At 46.5% G+C, this 19,227-nt stretch overlaps 1 protein-coding gene, 1 non-coding gene and 1 pseudogene across 2 annotated transcripts; 1 reads left to right on the plus strand and 2 right to left on the minus strand.

Moving 5' to 3' along the window:
* Nucleotides 1-1,325: 1,325 nt before the first annotated feature.
* Nucleotides 1,326-17,399, minus strand: SYNC (syncoilin, intermediate filament protein). Its single transcript, XM_007468688.1, is given in 5 exon segments — nucleotides 1,326-1,352; nucleotides 1,355-1,400; nucleotides 3,011-3,135; nucleotides 11,114-12,257; nucleotides 17,347-17,399. Coding segments are annotated over 5 exon segments (1,395 nt in total).
* Nucleotides 1,537-1,609, minus strand: TRNAE-UUC (transfer RNA glutamic acid (anticodon UUC)). Its single transcript has one exon. It is a non-coding gene; the product is annotated as a tRNA-Glu (tRNA).
* The window catches only part of LOC103079271 (60S ribosomal protein L6-like), a 6,238-nt pseudogene continuing 4,408 nt past the window's right edge, over nucleotides 17,398-19,227 (plus strand).

Genomic DNA, 19,227 nt, shown 5'->3' on the forward strand with positions numbered 1-19,227 from the left:
CCACGGCCGCTGAGCCTGCGCGTCCGGAGCCTGTGCTCCGCAACGGGAGAGGCCACAACAGTGAGAAGCCTGTGTACCGCAAAAAAAAAAAAAAGAAAAAAGAATGTCAGAGGCAATGTGGCAGAGAGAATTTAAGGCAAAATTTGAATTCGGAAAAGGTGTTTGACCTTTTCTCATAGAGAGGTTGAATCTCCCCAGTATATTTTTCACTGGGGCCTGTACTTAGAGGTTAGAAAAATAGGCTCTTGAAAGCCAAGTGCCATAACCAGGTAAAATGCCGGGTTCTTCAATCACCCAATTTAATGGAGTAGATCACTCTGACCCAGAATCATTTTCATGAGGTGAAAAATCAAAATCATCTTTGGGGAAATCTGGATTGGTTCTTTTTTCTAAGTCAGTGGGGGTTTTTTTGCAGTACGCGGGCCTCTCACTGTTGTGGCCTCTCCCACTGCGGAGCACAGGCTCCGGATGCGCAGGCTCAGCGGCCATGGCTCACGGGCCCAGCCGCTCCGCAGCATGTGGGATCTTCCTGGACCGGGGCACGAACCTGCGTCCCCCTGCATCGGCAGGCAGACTCTCAACTACTGCGCCACCAGGGAAGCCCAGTAGTTCTTTTAGAGTATTGTGAAAATTACCATGACACAAGAGTAAATCTACATGAATCAGCACAGGCTTAAAGAAAAGTAAACTTTGTAAAGGGATTCAATTAAAGTCTAACATTCATGGCACAAAAGAATTCAAATTGTAAACCCATGTACAGCTGACCCTTGAACAACGTGGGTTTGAACTGCACAGGTCCACTTACAACATACTTTTCAATAGCAAATACCACAGTACTATACCTGCAGTGGTTGGTTGAGTCCATGGATGTGGAGGAACCTCGGATACCGAGGGCCAACTAAGTTATATGCAGATTAACCGCCACGTTGTTCAGGGGTCAACTTGAATATAAGGAAAATAGTCTGCCTTTTTGACTCCACCTGTGTTCCTGAAAAACTTTCTGCTTTGGTTCAACAGAAGGTAAGATACATTCTTCACAATACAGCAAGGTGTGTCCATACATTATTCCTTTACTTTGTGCGTGTGGAGGGTTGCTGATGGGTGACAGGAGACTTATTTTTCCATTTCTCAGTGCATTGAAATCAGTACCAGCAACCTATGAAATAGAATCCAGCTAAGAGTTGACTGATAGTATTCTGCCTCCAGCCAGCCCTAGAATCTTTTTAAACAGGTCAGCCAGTATTTGTAATTTTCCCAGAGTGAACTGCTTGCCAAATCCCTGGCACTCCCTTCTCTGTTTAGAAAAAAGTATGTCCAAAGGGTACTTAGTGATCCTTTGCTAAGAAGTTTTTTTTGTTGTTTCTTGGTTACAGATTCGGCCATATGTTTCTAAACAGCCCCTGTAAGGTTGAGAGAAAAAAGGATAAGTTTAAACTTTCTGCAACTTGAAATAATACAGTATAAAGTTTTTCTGGGGTTTTTTTGTTTGTTTTTTTTGGTTTTTTTGGGTGCGCTGCATGGCTTGCGGGATCTTAGTTCCCTGACCAGGGATTGAACCTGTGCCCACAGCAGTGAAAGTGCTGAGTCCTAACCACTGGACCACCAGGGAATTCCCAGTATAAAGTTTTTAATAATGAATTTCTGAAGCTTAATGCAGGCCATATTAAGGAGAGATTGCTAGAGTGTGTTTTGCATCTAATCAAGAATGACTTTGGGAGGGGCTAGCTAAAAAGTTTTTCTGCCCACTTAACTTTACACACAGGTATTACAAGGCCTGAAATTCTGTAATTTCGATTCTTTGGATTAATCATTGTCTTTTCCATGTACTTTTCATCTTATCCACACAAAGGTGTTTAGCAGATCATTTTCTTCAGTTACAAGGTTCTAGTAATCTCCCAAACAATGGGCATAGTCAGTTATTCCTGGATGAAACATGGTAAAGAAAATCCTAGTTTGGGAGTTCCCTGATGTTCTAGTGGTTAGGATTCAGCGCTTTCGCTGCTGTGGCCCAAGGTTCAATCCCTGATCGGGGAACTCCTGCAAGCCACGCAGGCTGGCCAAAGAAAAAAAAAAATCCTAGTAATTTAGGAAAAGCATCAGTAATAATAGTTATTTGTGAATTTGTATCCAAAATGTAGGATTAACTAGGAAATTAATAAAAATTTATGGATATCTAGTATCCAACTTGATCTTTTTTAATCCTTAGTTTCTTTATCCAAGAGAATCTAGCACTTTATAAAGAATGTGAGCACATATTGGTATGTAAAGAACTTAATGGATAGGTGTGTTGCTTTTTTCACAAATTAAGCAATAATCATGTCCTTCAGTCTACAAACCACACCCTCTTCAGCTTTGTAAATGACTGTTAACAGATTAATTTAGCCTTCTTGGCCTCCTTAGTCATAGTCTGAATTAGGTACTCTAACTGCCTTCTCTGCTATTCTAAGGAAACTTTATGAATAGCAGATGGGGTCACGTAGGGTGAGGAAAGTAAGAATGCACAGAGCCTAGATGTTTTATCCTGTTCTGGATTTCCTGATGATAATCAGGACATATTTTAAGTCCTACTAGAAATCAAAACATTCCAAATGAAGCCTGAATGCTTGAACCAGGCAACCTGGAAGTATGTGTTATCCCTAAATGACTTACTTGTCATTAGACACACAATCTTTTTTTAAGGCACTAGTCTTGTTAGGAAAGCAGCAACAATGCAGACACTGCTCTTGTAACCTACAAGGATCACCTTGCGGCTGTGTCTGGATTCCACCTGCCTCAGAAGTGGGAGCATTAGCCTGTTCCAGGCTCTTGGGTAGCATAGCCGTTTAAAAAAAAAGCCATTTTCCATCTGTTCATGGATGAGCATAATTTGAAAATTTTCCCCCATTTTTCTTTTTTTTTTTTTTTTTTTTGCTTTTCACTGTCAAGAGAAATTTCCCCTGAGCAACATCTGCCCTCCCCACCATTCCCTCAGCCAGTGTTAGTTGAGATTTGGGTAGCAGCAAAAACTGACTTGTACGTTGAGAGCTCTTCAGCAAGGCTGATCTTTAGCTGCTCCATCTCTTTGTTCCTCTGTTGCTGGAGTTGCACCCCGCTTCTTAGCTGCCTCTGTTGTTCTTCCATTTCCTCCAGCTGTTCCTGCATGAGGGCCAAGAACATTTCTAATGCGCCAAACAACAAAAACCTGACATTGTCCATAATAGTATATTTCCTTACACATTGTTTAATCTCCATAGCAGTGTTGAGGTTGAGAAACAGATTCAGAGAATTTGTGTTTTGACAGTGATACTGTTTTTGACAGTGATACTGTTCTGAAAGGAGCCTTGTCTGTTAACCACAGCTTACATCTTAAAATCCTGGAAAGGTTGGACAGATTTTCAGAGGGACTTTTTTGTTTCCCAATTTTAAGAAGTGTCGGGGGCTTCCCTGGTGGCGCAGTGGTTGAGAATTTGCCTGCCCTGGTCCGGGAAGATCCCACTTGCCACGGAGCAACTAAGCCTGTGCACCACAACTACTGAGCCTGCGCTCTAGAGCCCGGGAGCCACAACTACTGAGCCCGTGTGCCACAACTACTGAGCCCGTGTGCCACAACTACTGAGCCTGCACGCCTAGAGCCCTGCTCCGCAACAAGAGAAGCCACCACAATAAGCCTGCGCACCGCAATGAAGAGTAGCCCCCACTCTCCGCAACTAGAGAAAGCCCACGCACAGCAACAAAGACCCAACGCAGCCAAAAATAAAGTGTCGGGGAGGATTTTGGTTATCTAGTGGTGAACTAAGAATTTTATAGACCCTTTGCTCTATGTACAAGTTTGTTTCCGTTAATAATCAGTTTTTATAATGCCCAACAACTTCAGCAATTTAAGTTGAAAGAAACCAAGTCTTTGTGTAAGCAATTATTCTTGAATATTATATTTGAATCTCCTTGAAGTCAGAGATATCTTTACTTAGTACTTACCACAACATGGCATGCAGATAGATGCTTTATTAGTGAGGGTATCAGAGTTGTTAATTTCCTATATCCTTTGCTTATTACATCAGGACAATTCGTTCTAAAGTTGGAAGATGAAGGTGCTATTCCCTGGAGGCCCTCAGGGGTCTTCAGATAACTATTTCCCATTCTGCCAAAACCAGGCAGGATGCATTCCGTAAATTGTCTCTGCCTAGGATTAATGCCTGAGGAATGAAGATGTCAGCAAATCAGTCTGTGCCTTGGTTGCTAGCTGACGTGGATCCTCAGGAAGCATGGGGTAGCTGGGAAGGGAAGGGAGCATTGAAATTGGAAGGCACATTTTTAAGGAGCAATGACTACCTCAGATTTTGAAGGAATCCAGTTTAGGTGCATACTGTCATTAGAAGGATCTAAATAATTTGTTCACTGAGTCACCCCTGATATACTTGTGGCATGTCAATCTGCAGTGTTTTGATACTCTGGCTGAATCTCAACTTTCATCAACATTGTCAAAGGTCTTTTTCTTAGTGCCTAGCCATGCTTTGATACCACACAGAGATGTAGCCTTATGATCTAAGAGCATGTTATCTAAAGGAAAGCATCTGCATACCTCTGTGCCCCAGTTTCCCAAGCCTCACCATCTAGCAAACCTGTTGTTTGCTGGATATACAAAAGACCTGCTTGTGAAGGCTGTCTGCACTATCACTGATAAGCTCTTGACAGGGAGAAACTGTCACAGAATGAAGGAAGTATTGTACAGTGACAGAAATTAAGGACAATCTCCATTCTTAATCCTGTGTAGCACCACTGGGTTAACTTTTTAAAAACTGCGTTATTGGGACTTCCCTGGCGGTCCAGGGGTTAAGACTCCACGCTTCCACTGCAGGGGGCATGGGTTCGATCCCTGGTCGGGGAACTAAGATCCCACATGCCGCACGGCGTGACCAAAAAAAAAAACTAAAAACAAACAACAAAACAAAACCTGCTTTATCATCTCAATCTTTCATAGGCTTTCCATTTTCTTTAGTCTGGCATTCAGACTCCTGCTAGTTGGACCCTTACCTCTAACTAGAACCTCCATTATTCCTGTAGTCTGCACTGTCCAGTATGGAAGTCACTAGCCACATGTGGCTATTGAGTACTTGAAATATGGCTAGTCTGAACTGCGATGTGCTGTGAGTGTAAGATACATAGCAGATTTCTAAGACTTGACACCAAGTATATATATATGTGTGTGTGTGTGTGTGTGTGTGTGTGTGTGTGTGTGTGTGTGTGTATATCACATTTTAATGTTGATTACATATTATAGTGGTAATATTTTTGCTATGCTGGGTTAAATGTATTATTTTCACCTGTTTCTTACATTTTTTTTAATGTGGCTACTAGAATTTTTTTTTCTTTTTTTGGCCACACTGTGTGGCATGTGGGATCTTAGTTCCTCAGCCAGAGATTGAACCCACGCCCCCTGCATTGGAAACGCAGAGGCTTAACCACTGGACCGCTAGGGAAGTTCCCCTAGAAATTTTTAAATGACATCTGTGGCTTGCATGATACTTCTGTTGGAGAGTGCTGCTCTAGTCTGACCAAGTGAGATTTCTGTGCCTTTACTCCTGCCATTTCTGTCACCTAGATAGCATCTTTTCCCTTATATTGAAATTTTTTTTTTTTATTCATGTCTAACTCCCAACCAGATTGTAGGTTCCTGGTTCTTAGTATGTCCGGCACCCTACACATAATGCGTATTGAGGTGAAGCATGCAGATAGTAAGCATATTCCATCTTTCGGCATTAGAAGTCTACCAATTTCAAGCTAAAAACTTTGAGATCATCCTCAGCAAATTCCTCACCCTGCCCACTGCAGCCAGTCACCAAACGCTACCCACTTAACTTCACATCTCTCATCTCTCCTCTAAGTGGTGTTTCCAGGCTCTTTCAATCTACCCTCCACACTGCCGCTTAGAGTACGTTAACTACGTGGCAGGCACCATTAGCGGCACTTTACAGATATTAACTAGTTCATTCCTTGCAACAGCCCTATTAATCCCATTTTACATGTGAGGAAGCTGAACCACAGAGGTTAAGTCATTTGTCCAAAGTTTCCCAGTTAGTAAGTGGTAGAGCCAGGATTTGCCACTGACAACTCATACTCTTAATTGCTTTATTGCCTTCATATAGATAGATATAAAAGTAGACATAGATGATAGATAGATAGATGATTGATAGATGATAGATAATACATGATAGATGATAGTTAATAGATAGATGATAGGTAGACGATAGATAGATGGTAGATGAAAGATAGATGATAGATGATAGACGATAGATAGATGATAGGTAAACAAATGATAGATGATAGGTAAATAGATGACAGATGAAAGACAGATGATAGATGACAGATGATAGATTGATAGATAGATGATAGATAGAAGATAGGTAGACAAATGATAGATGATAGATAAATAGATGAAAGATAGATAGATGATAGGTAGATAATAGATAGATAGATAGATAATAGATAGGCTCTTAAATGGTCTTTAAACTGTTTTCCAGGAAACCACAGGAGGAAGCCATGCTGGAGTGACCTTGTCACTCTTTAGTTAGAAAGTAGCTCTACTTTTACTTGTTTTACATGTTGGCATTCCATATAAAATTGTTTTGGGGGGCTTCCCTGGTGGCGCAGTGCTTGAGAGTCCGCCTGCCGTTGCAGGAGACGCGGGTTCGTGCCCCGTTTCGGGAGGATCCCACATGCCGCGGAGCGGCTGGGCCCGTGAGCCGTGGCCGCTGGGCCTGCGCGTCCGGAGCCTGTGCTCCGCAAATGGGAGAGGCCACAACAGTGAGAGGCCCGCATAACGCAAGAAAAAAAAAAAAAAAAAAAAAAATTGTTTTGGGGAAAGGGTCTGTGGCTTTGAAGAAAACCTTTTTAGGAAAACCACTGACCTAAAGAATACATAAAGCCGGGCTTCCCTGGTGGCGCAGTGGTTGAGAGTAGGCCTGCCAATGCAGGGGATGTGGGTTTGTACCCCGGTCCGGGAAGATCCCACATGCCGCGGAGTGGCTGGGCCCGTGAGCCATGGCCGCTGAGCCTGCGCGTCCAGAGCCTGTGCTCCGCAACGGGAGAGGCCACAACGACAGGCCTGCGTACCGCAAAAAAAAAAAAAAAAATACATAAAGCCCTTTGCAATCTGGTCCCAATCTACCTCTCCAGCCTCATCTCTCTACTTCTCACATTCCTTATGATCCAGCCACACTGAGCTTCTCACTTCCCATAACAACGTCTGTGTTTTCATGCTTTTGTATAAGCTGTTCCCTCTGCCTAGAATACCCTTCCCTTGTCTACACAGTGAATTCATTCTTTAAGGCTCAGCTCAAACACCCTGTAGTAGTTGAGTGTGGACTTGAACTAGATGGCACAGGGTTACATCCTTCCTTCATCACTTCCTAGCTGTGTAACCCTGGACAGATGACTTCTCTGACTCACCTGTTTTCTTGTTTTTCAAATGGTGACAGCAGTTATACCTATCTCAGATGTAAGAATTAAATGAATTATTACATGTAAAGAACTTCATGTATGTGCTAGCTATTGTTAATCCTCTAATGAAATTTCCCCCTTATCTCCCCAGGTGTAATTATACCTGCTTCAGTACAATGCTTTATTCCTACAACTATTACATTGTCTATCACACTGAAGCATATTAATTATTTCATTGATTCTAAAACTCACACTTTAACATCTTACTTGGATCAGGATGCATCTTACAATCAAGTATATTAGATTTTATGAAATTTTATCTGGCATCCTTCCTGGACTATAAACTTTTGTTTCTTCTTTTCTTTTCCTGTTTAATTTTTACTTTTTGTATTTTTTGTTCATTTTATTTATTATTATTATTATTATATTTTAATTGGACTATAAACTTTTTGAGGACAGGGGCTGCCCCCCACCTCCACCCTACACCACAACGTCTCATCCCTTGCCAGCACATAGCTCATTGCCTGGCACATAGAAAATAGGCACTTAGAAAATATTTGTCAAATGAATGGATGATGGTGATGAAAGAGGCAAAGTTTATAGTCATAAGAGTGAAGCGTACCCTTGAAAAGTAATCAGATGTCGTACATGGCCTTTGGCAAACAGTTTAGGAAGAAGCCATTTCAGAAAGAAGAATTGGGACTTCCCTGGTGGCGCAGTGGTTAAGAATCCTCCTGCCAATGCAGGGGATACGGGTTCGAGCCCTGGTCCAGGAAGGTCCTACATGCCGCAGAGCAACTAAGCCTGTGCGCCACAACTACTGAGCCTGCGCTCTAGAGCCCGCGAGCCACAACTACTGAAGCCCACGTGTGTAGAGCCCATGCTCCACAACAAGAGAAGCCACTTCAGTGAGAAGTCCACGCACCGCAACGAAGAGTAGCCTGTGCTCGCCGCAACTAGAGGAAGCCTGTGCACAGCAACGAAGACCCAATGCAGCCAAAAATAAATAAATAAAACAAATAAATTTTTAAAAAAAGAAAAGAAAGAGAAGAATTAGCTCTTTCATACCTTTATTCCTACTTTAATTATGGTATGGCGATAGGAGACACCCATCAAGATTGTTTTCTATAGAATGATCTTTGGAAAGGTGCACAGATCATCAAATCTGAAACAAATCCAGTACAGTGACGAAAATCACTGGGGGAATCACTCTAGTACTATGTCAGAAAATTCTAATCCTGAGGATTCCTTACTTAGAGCACCACCATCCTAGTTAGTCTTGCCTGAAATCTAAGCATCCTCTTTGACTTCTCACCTCTCTGCCCCTCATTCTGTAGCCAAGTTTATTCTACATTTGTTCTTGTATCCTTCCCCTTCCTTTTATTCCTGCTACCATTGTTTCCTTTTACCAATAGTAGTCTCCTTGCCTTTGGGTCTCTAGCCCATTTTACACACTGCCACCAATACTGTTTCTAAAAGGAGAGCAATGATCATGTTAATCTCTTGATTAAATACCTTTATGGGGACTTCCCTGGTGGTGCAGTGGTTAAGAATCCGCCTGCCAATGCAGGGGACACGGGTTCAAGCCCTGGTCCGGGAAGATCCCACATGCGGCGGAGCAACTAAGCCCTTGTGCCACAACTACTGAGCCCATGTGCCACAACTACTGAAGCCTGTGCGCCTAGAGCCCACGCTCTGCAACAAGAGAAGCCACCACGATGAGAAGCCTGCACACCACAACAAAGAGTAGCCCCTGCTCAACACAACTAGAGAAAGCCCAACACAGCCAAAAATAAATTTTAAATAAATAAATAAATAAAAAATAAATAAAATAAAAAGAAGCTCTTAAAAATAAAAACCTTTATGGATGCAACTGACCACTGAATAAAGTCCAAACTCCCTAGTTTGGATTTCAAAATCCAATGTGATCTGCCCCGATTTACCTTTACAGGTTCAACTCACCTCTCAGTTTTTCACCTTTCACATGCAGCCAAGTTACAAATTATATTTTAGATCTATTAGATTGAATAAAATATATTAAAATTACCTTCACCTATTTCTCTTTTTATGTGGTTATTAGAAAATTTCAAATTATATATGTGGCTTGCATTCTATTTGTGTTGGACAGCACTGCTCTAGATCTTACCTATGCTTCAACACTTAGCTCAAGTAACATTGTCTTCCATTATGGGTTCTCTGATTTAATCCACGGCTATTATCCCATAGCATTCTTATTTGTACCTCTCTTAAATCACGTTACTTCCTACCCTGGGTCACAATTATTCATGTAACATTTGATTGAGTGTAAGCTGTTAAGGTTAGTATTTGTTTATGCAAAGATAATTAGCGCCCTTTCACTAGATTGTGACCCAGTAAAACAGCAGTGCGGTGAAGGCGGCGGGCAGTGTTGGGTGAGTGAGGGGAATGCATATATGTATAGTTTGAAAACATTCAATATTATTACCAAAAAACCCCACCGTTTTCATAATACAACTACAGAAAGCTTGACAAAATCTTCACTGAAGTAAATGCAGCCATTTTCAACAGAGGACATGTTCTCTTAAGGATACGTTAAAATCTCTGGCAGGGCGTAAGATTAAGTTCATCCAAAAAAGGGGGGTTCCAGGGCTTCCCTGGTGGCGCAGTGGTTGAGAGTCCGCCTGCTGATGCAAGGGACACGGGTTTGTGTCCCGGTCTGGGAAGATCCCATATGCCGCGGAGCGGCTGGGCCTGTAAGCCATGGCCACTGAGCCTGCCCGTCCGGAGCCTGTGCTCCACAATGGGAGAGGCCACAACAGTGAGAGGCCCGCGTACCACAAAAAAAATAAATAAATAAAAAAATTTAAAAAGGGGGGGTTTCCAAAAGACAAAAGTACTGCTCTGAAAAGCACAACACTGTGGTCTTCTCATGGTACCCAGCAGCTCTTAAGTCAGCGCTTAACTGATGCATACTCTGAGCCTGGTGGCAGAGATAAGTAAAACATACTCCCTACCTTCTGAAAGCTCACAGTCTGTGGGGGAGAGAGACTTGTTTATGCACTTAGTGTTCGTCTCCCACTCCGTTCTAAAAGGGATTAGAACTGGCTCACGATCAGAAATAGCTTGAATACAAGGGAAATGGTGACAAATGCACAAAAAAGGAAAACGAGGAATTGAGATTTATAGATTTCATCCCAGTTTTTTAAGACTGGAAAAGCTTCAAGGCAGAGATCAGATAGGTGGGACTTGAGGGTGAATATGGGAGAGGGGAGAGAATGAATACTACCTAGCCTCATTCCCTCCTGCTCTATATAAACCCAAGTGTGATTCACTTAGAATTGGAAACTTGTGCCGTGAAAAGAGCACTGAAATATTTGGGGGTGGGCAGACTAGAGTTCAAATTACTCCAACTCACTGGGCCTCAGTTTCCTCATCTATGAAAAATGATAATAGTTGACTTGGAGGATTAATGAAGATCAAGTGAGATATTTGGTGTAAAAGTGCTGTGTAAATTAAGAGTGCAAGATAACTTTCAGCCCTAGCACAGGCCTGAATGAATGAAATGGAAAATGGCGTAAAGAAGTGAGTGAATGGCCCAAGGAACAAACGGTTCTTCCTACATATGCTAGTATCCTTCAGCCCAAAGACATTTGGCCCCGATCCCCTTTTCCTCCCCAGGCTAAAAGACTGCACTTCCTTTCATGCCAAGTGGGCCTACCCTGTACTGCTGCACCTCCTCGTCTCGTTTTTGCCTCACGAGGGTGGTCTGGTCCTCCAGATTCCTGTTTTGCAGCTGGAGCTGAAGGGCCTCTGCTTGCAGGGGTCGCAGAGCCTCCTTCATCTCCTGGATCTCGGCCTGGGTTTTCTGCAGAGCTTTGGCCGCAGATTCTTTCCTCTCTAGGAGCCGCAGCAGCTGAGGCTCATACTCCTGCTCCAGGCCCTGGCGGCTCTCTGCCATGAGGTTCTCGAACTGGGCAGAGAGCTGCCGGCTCTCCTGGAGAAAGTGCCCATCCCTCTGGCTTGGAGGTGCTTCTAGCTGTTGCCGTAACTGCTCCTTTTGCTTCTGATAGGCATCCCGAAGCTGGGCTAATTCCTCCGAGAGCTGGGCTGCCCGGGCGGTCAGCACTTCCCGGAACTCGGTAAACTGGGCCACGTCCTGCCGGCGGCACTCCAGCTGATATTGGTAGGACACACATTCCTTTGTCACCTTGAACAGCTTCTGCTTGACCAGCCGGATCTCCTCCCTCAGCCCATCCCTCGCCAGCTCTGCCTGGGCGTGCAGTTTGTAGGCAGCCAGGATGTCGTGGTGGACCCGTTGTACCTCCTGCAGGGCTGGTTCCCGGAGCAACACAAGCTCATGGATGAGCTGATCCCTCTCCTCTTCCAGCTGGGCCACGGCTTGGACACACTGCTGGAAACGCCCCTCCAGCAATTCCAGGTCCTCTGTGCTCAGGCTCCCCTCTGTGCTGGGACTCGGCCCAGCTCTGAGGCTCTCCTCGGGGTTAGGTTTCTCCTCGCTCGGGACTGTCTCTCCCCTATAAACCATCTGCTCTGGGCTTGTAGTCTTCACCGGCTTCACGGGCTCTTCCACATACAGCATCTCCTCTGGCTTTCCTGGCTCCTCCACATACAGGGCCTCATCAGGCGTCCTGGTCTCCTCAATATGCAGCGTCTCCTCAGGCTTCTCGGTCTCTTCCACATACATAGCCACATCTAAGTCACCTGTGTCCCCTGGGTAGAGAATATCCTCTAAGTTCAAGGTCCCTTCCAAAGACAGAGTAACTTCTGGGTTCCAGGTCCCCACCTCATACGGGGATTCAGAGTTCTCCTCTTGAAGAGAAGTGGCCTCTGCTCTTGTGTTCCTGCAAAAGAAATGACAAGGTGAGAGGGCAGCCACAGTCCTGGGATGGTTTGTGACTGGAGCCAGTAGGACACAGGCCTAATTTATATCAAATTCTCACATCTCAGAGAGCACACGTCTGCCCCTTCCCTCCATCGATCCACCCCGACACAGCCCATTGCTTAGATCTGACACCATCCCCATCATGTCAGTGTCGAGTCTCTGCTTACATACCTTCAAGGACTGGAAACTCACACCTGAGCTACTATATGTTCCACCATCATAAGAAAATTCTAGTGTTGAGGTAAAACCTTCCCTGCAATTTTTCCCTGGGTTTGATTCTTCTTTCTAGAATCAGACAAATCTAATTTCTCTTCCATGTAAGTTCTTTGAACATTTAAAGAGAACTGATTTATCCTTCAATTATTCCATGCATGCCAGGGTTTCCAGTACCCTCCTCATTTGGGTCACTTCTTTCTGACAGGCTCTAAGTTGACAGGCTCGCTATCCCTTGCGGATGGGTATAGGAAGCAATACCTAGGTGTACTCTGAGCAGTGATTCTCTGGACACTATACTCCTATTGTTGCAGTCAAGATGCCCTTAGCATATAGGGCAGCTCCATCATATTCTTGATAAATGCTGAGTTTGACTAAAATCCTGAAGACTTTTTCACACCAAGTGCTTTTAAACCACATCTCTTGTTCCTATAAAACTTCATCTTGTTGGAATTGGCCCATCCTTCTAGCCTGTCAATGCTCTTGAATTCAGATTCTGCGATTCTAACAGATGAGCCCCTTAACCCAGCTGCCCGTTGCCTGCTAGCTTACTCAGTTCCTGTTGAGGAATGCTCTCCTGCTGCTTTGGCCCTCAAGTGGCTTTGGTCTTTCCTGTTTCAAATGCATCTTACCTACCTTGGATCTCTGAGCAATTCTTTGAAAATATAAAATACCATGGAAATAATAATAAATTATACTTTTAAAGGTCTTATATATACCAGGCCCTGTTCTAAATGTTTTACATATATCAATTCATTTAATCCTCATAACAATTCTATGAGGTGGTTACGTTTATTATTCCCATTTTACAGATCAGGAAATGGAGGTCAAAGAGATTAAGTAATTTGCTCAAGGAAACTCAGATACTCAGAGTGCACCACTTATAAAACAGACTAAATTTGAGTGTAGCTTTCAATAAACTTTTCTTTTTTAAGATATAAAGTATAAATGAAAAGCCTCACATATCAAAGAATTTGATTTATCTTGCAAAGGCTTACTTGTGTCCAGGTTTTCAGCTCTATTTCTCAGCTCCAAGTTCCCAATAAAGATTATTTTTATTCTAAATCGTGTTCTCAGTCCTCCTCTCTACACCCCAGGAATCTCTGGCTTCCCTTTTGTATCTCCTGATGGCCCTCTGGAAACCACAAAAGTGTGTCTTCACCAGGCCCCAAACATCACTGGCCTCATTCAACCCCAGCACCTGCACCAAAACCTAAAACTTAATGACAACTCAACAATCACCTAGTCCATTCACTTCACTTTACCAGAGATAGAGTGCTTTTTTTGTTTTTTATAAATGCATTTATTTATTTATTTTTGGCTGAGTTGGGTCTTTGTTGCTGGGCGCGGGCTTTCTCTAGTTGCGGCGAGTGTGGGCTACTCTTCGTTGCGGTGCATGGGCTTCTCATTGCGGTGGCTTCTCTTGTTGCGGAGCACGGGCTCTAGGTGTGCAGGCTTCAGTAGTTGTGGCTCGCAGGCTCTAGAGCACAGGCTCAGTAGTTGTGGCGCACAGACTTAGTTGCTCCGCGGCATGTGGGATCTTCCCGGACCAGGGCTCGAACCTGTGTCCCCTGCATTGGCAGGCGGATTCTTAACCACTGCGCCACCAGGGAAGCCCTGGAGTGTTTTTTTAGATATCTTCATCTGATGTTACTTGGCACCTCAAACTCAACTGCCACCAAATTATCCTTCTCCCTGAGCTTGTTACACCTGTATTTTCCAGCTCAGAGAAATATATCACCATACACCAGGCTGACGAGACAAGCAGTATTTTTTTTGTTTTTTAATTGGAGTACAGTTGATTTACAATGTTGTGTTAGTTTCTGTTGTACAGCAAAGTGAATCAGTTATACATATACATGTATCCACTCTAATTTTTCAGATTCTTTTCCCGTATAGGTCATTACAGAGTATTGAGTAGAGTTCCCTGTGCTGTGCAGTAGGTCCTCATTAGTTATCTATTGTATATATAGTACTGTGTATATGTCAATCCCAATCTCCCAATTTATCTCTTCCTCCCCTTTCCCCCCTGGTAACCATAAGTTTGTGTTTTACATCTGTGACTCTATTTCTGTTTTGTAAATAAGTTCATTTGTACCATTGTTTAAAATATTTATTTACTTCTTCTTATTATTTATTTTGGCTGTGCTGGGTCTTAGCTGCAGCAATGTGGGATCTTTAGTTGCGGCATGCAGATTTCTTAGTTGCAGCATGTATGTGGGATCTAGTTCCCTGACCAGGGATCAAACCCAGGTCCCCTGCATTGCGAGCGTGCAGTCTTACCCACTGGACCACCAGGGAAGTCCCTGTACCTTTTTTTTTTTTTTTTAGATTCCACATATAAGTGATATTATATGATATTTGTCTTTCTCTGTCTGACTTAACTGCACTCAGTATGACAGTCTCTAGGTCCATCCATATTGCTGCAAATGGCATTATTTCATTCTTTTTTATGGCTGAGTAATATTCCATCATATATATGTACCACATCTTCTTTATCCATCCCTCTGTTGATAGACAAGTGGTCTTTAAACAGCCAACTCACTAAGAACTGACGTTTCTATCTCAGAAAGTCTCCAGTCTCTATCTCCCTCTTCACCCCACTGCCAGGACCCTCGTCCGAGTCATCATCCCTCACCCGCACTTTCATACCAGCCTTCCCATAAGCCTTCTTCCTTCTCATCCCAGTCTATACTTGACAGTGTTGCAGCTTGCTATAATATAAAGCAAACCATCTTGCTCCACTTCACCATATATAGCCAACTGCTTAGCATAGATTTAAGGCCCTTAAAGATGTGACCTCAACATACCTCTTCAGCCTCATCTCACATTACTACCCATAGCCCACCCAATGCTTGACAACCCGTAACATGCGTTAACTTTAAACCTCCTACTCCTATCCCACAATGTCTAAAGGGTCCAGCTGAGAAAATACAGTTCATTGTATACCATCTGACTAGAGAACAGTCCTACACTACCTGGAAAAGTAGAGTTCCTAATGCCAGGAAGGATGCACCTGCTCAGCTAGCCAGACCCACCCGGATCCTCAAGAGAGTCCCTGCTTTGCCAGCAGACGGCCCTCACATCATGCTCCAGCTGAGTACTCCACCCTGGAATAACGTAATTGTGTTCAAGGAAGTATTCTAAGCGTTTCCCATAAATACTCATTTATAGGATGCTCATCCATTATCCCCACTTTATAGATTAGGAAACCAAAGCACAGAGTAAAGAACTCACTCAAAGTTCTACAACTCGTACTTGGTAGAGCCTGGCGAAGGCCGGCAGTCTGGCTCCAGAGCCGGAGCTCCTTTTTACCACTCTCGTCTTAGAACAGGCATAAGATCTGAAAGAGGTAAAACAACTACGGCAGGTATAATAGAGCTCGGCCCTAGCGTTCAAAATATATTTATATCTATTTACTTAAATTTCTGCTCATCCTTCAAACCCTGCTCAAACTCCACCTCCTCTGTTAAGCATTTCCCAGACAACTCCCATTCTTGTGTTCTCAAGGCACTTTGTAGACAGCTCATCTTTCAACTAAGTGCTTTGTGTTACAGAAGAGCATGTATCTGTCTCCCCTGATAGTCCATTTCCTAACAACAAGTACAGTTATTCTCTCTGTATCCCAGGGTGGGGCTCTGTAGAAGGTAGGCAGACAGCAACCAACTGAGCTCCAGGGAGGAAACTTGCCCAAGGTCGAGTGGCAAAGCTGGAAGTAGATTCCAGGTCTCCTGACTTGCAGGCAGTGCTGTTACCACACACCACTCAGTCACCCCATCCACAGTGCCAGGCCTCTGCTAGGTGCTGCCCTCACACTGCTGTCTCTTTCTAAGGAGCTGGGGAAAAGTAGATTATGGGAGGCCTAGGGGCAAGGGGGCCAGCTTAACTGGGGCCCCTGACCTCAGGTTTCCTTGGGCTCCAAGCAGCCTCCCTCTCTGCCACTTTGTCCCTGTCCCTGTCCCCCAGCAGCTCCCAACCCATCAGGGATGTGACTGGGAGTGTTTGTGTTACTGTGCAGGCGTGAGTTGGTGTGTGACTCTGTGTGTACCCCTCTGTGTGTACATGTGAGTGCACATGTAAAACAAGGCTCAGCTTTGTGCCCTGGGTGACAGGGGAGGGGTGTCAGGTGTGTGTGTGTTTGCACCTCTACCTCTTGGTACAAGAGGAAGTCCAGGGCTACAGGCTGACCTGGGGCAGAAATGCTCCCTACTCGCCCCAAATCCTTCAGCCACAGGTCCCTTCCCCGCTAACCAGTGGCGGAACTGACCGTTGAATGTTGGAGAGGGCCTCCCCTCCAGGGCCCCTGCCAACCAAGGCCCTCTTGCTGGCCTGGGACAGTAGACTCTCCCCCCAACCCCGCCCCCTCCAACACCACCCCAAGCCCCAGACCAGAGAGAACCGGCTGCTTGAACACGCTCAACTCCAAGCTGGCAGCCGCCCAACCTTGCACGAAGTCTCTTCCACACGGCAAATTCAGCAACTGGAGGCCTCCATCTCCAGCTGCATTTGGGGTGAGCAACGAAAGAAAACGGGTAGCGTCTTTGGCCACTGGGGGCCGAATGGCATCTGACGGTTGGTGCCCGCTAGTGTGAAGCGGTTAATCCTCGCACCGCCCGTGGGAGGGGGAGGGGTAATTATAAAAAGTCCCAGACAACCGGAGGTGCCAGGCCGGGACGAGACGCCCCGATCTCCCTTCGCGGGTGGCTCCGCCCCGTGCCCCACCCAGGCTGGACCCCCGCCCCCGCCCGGCGAAAGGCGCTCGCGGGGGCTGGGGATCCGTCCAGCACCCCTTCCCCAGGGGGCGGCGACGCGGCCCCGGGACGGTCCTTTCCTACCTCGCGGCCTCGGCGGCGCCGTCCCCGCCGCGCCGGGGCTCGGGGCTGGCCATGGCTGCGCGACCCGGGCTGGGCGGCCGCGGTATTAATAGCTGGCCCCCCAGGCCGCCCGCGCCCGTCCGCCGCACTGCCAGCTGCAGCCGACACCGGATCCCGCCGGCCCCGGGCCGGGCGCGCCCACTTGGCCCAGGCTCCCGCCGCGGGAGGAGGGAGAGGGCCGCGCGGCCCGGGGGCGGGGAGAGGCCGCCCCTCCCGCGACCAGCGGAGGGTGTGGGGGGAGGTATGGGAGGGGGTCGGCGTCTCCAAAACCAGTCCCCCTGAGGTCTTCCCGAACCTTCTTTCTCTCCACCCTTCCCTTCCGAGGGTCCCAGTTTGGGCGGGGCGGGGGGGGGCAGTGGAGGAAGGTGGCTCCGCAGCCTCAGGAGAGCGCTTGCCCTGCCCGACCGGCCCGGGAGGGGGGCAGGGTGTGGGGTTGGGGACCTCGAGGGACCCCGCACTCTGCCCGCCGCCCGCAGGAGTTCGGGGGTGTCAGCCGCCGCCCGGCGCCCTGCGATGCCCCCTCGCCTGAGTGCTGTGCCCCGCAGCTGTCGCCGAGGGTTGGCGGAGGAGGGGTAACACTACACCCCGTACGTTTGGGGACAGTCCGGAGCCTGGGGAAGGGAGGTGGGAGGACTGCGTGGGAGGGTTTAAGCCTCTAAGGTTCAGTCCATATTTAACACCGCTTTGCGCCCTCACGCTGCGAGGTTTCCAGGGGTCTCCGCTTGCTCCACCTGTCGCCCCCCACCCGCCCTGCTTCTGCCCACTCCAAGGCGTGCCCCCTCCCCCAAGTCCTTAGGCCACAATTGTCAGGATCAAACGCAACACTGAAGGCTGTCTCCCTAAGCGAGAAGCTGCCAGGCCGCTTCCCAGACCTGGGCCTCGGACATTCTCCCTTATGAAGCCTTTTTTCCACTTAGCCCTTCTGTCTGGGGAGGTCTTTGACTCAATCGCAGAAGAATGCTGTTCACTGTAACCAGCAGAGGGGCTGGATGTGTTTAATCAGAGAGGCCTTGAGTAAAGGGGGGGTGGGCGGGCGGGCGGACCACTTGTGGGCTGTGCGTTGTGATCTGTGTGCCCGCTGCCAGCTATGTGAACACCACGTGGTTATGTGTGTGCTCTGTGGAGGGGGAGGCTGTGGGATGGTGCGTCAACGTGTGACTCTGACGACTGTGGAGTACCTGTCCGTGTGAATGTACCCCATGCGGATATGTGACTGTATAATCATGGGGGAGTGATTGTGTGTGTGGTGATTGTGCTGGTTGTGGAGTGTCTGTGTGGCTGGCTGTTGTGACTGTGTTGTGGGGCGTGTGTATAGTTGTGTGTGTGATTGTGTACCTACAGGAGACTGGGGACTGAAGTGTGTGGGAGGGAGGGCTCATAAGCAGCTGTGTGGAGTGTCTTCTGTGTGTCACTGGGGCCCGAGTATGTGGTCCTTAATCCAAGTTTCTGAGTGTGCTGCCTTTGGCGTATATTTATATCTCTCTGTGTAGTGCAAGGGGGTGGGAGATTAACACCCAGGGCAGCCAAATATACCCTTGTAAGGTATGCACGAGAAAAAGTCGAGTTTTGGAGGCAGCTGGTCATTTTCTGACTTACCTCTAAAATATTCCAGGGGAGGAGGTTGGCAAAGCCTCTGGGGTTGGTCATTTGACAGCCATTGCCAGTCAGAGGGGAGCCGAGGGAGCAAGGGCAGGGCCTACCAGCAGCACTATTTGCTGTGGTGCTAGGCAACAGGCAGCAAGGGTGGCATTAAGAAGGGCTGTCCCTTCCCCTCCAACCCTCAGCCCAGGACCTGGCCCCGGGCCGCCCCCAAGACTGAGTCCTTAACCGCTCTTCAACTCC

Source organism: Lipotes vexillifer, unplaced genomic scaffold, assembly GCF_000442215.2.
Source record: "Lipotes vexillifer unplaced genomic scaffold, Lipotes_vexillifer_v1.1 scaffold1261, whole genome shotgun sequence".
NCBI lineage: Eukaryota > Metazoa > Chordata > Mammalia > Artiodactyla > Lipotidae > Lipotes > Lipotes vexillifer.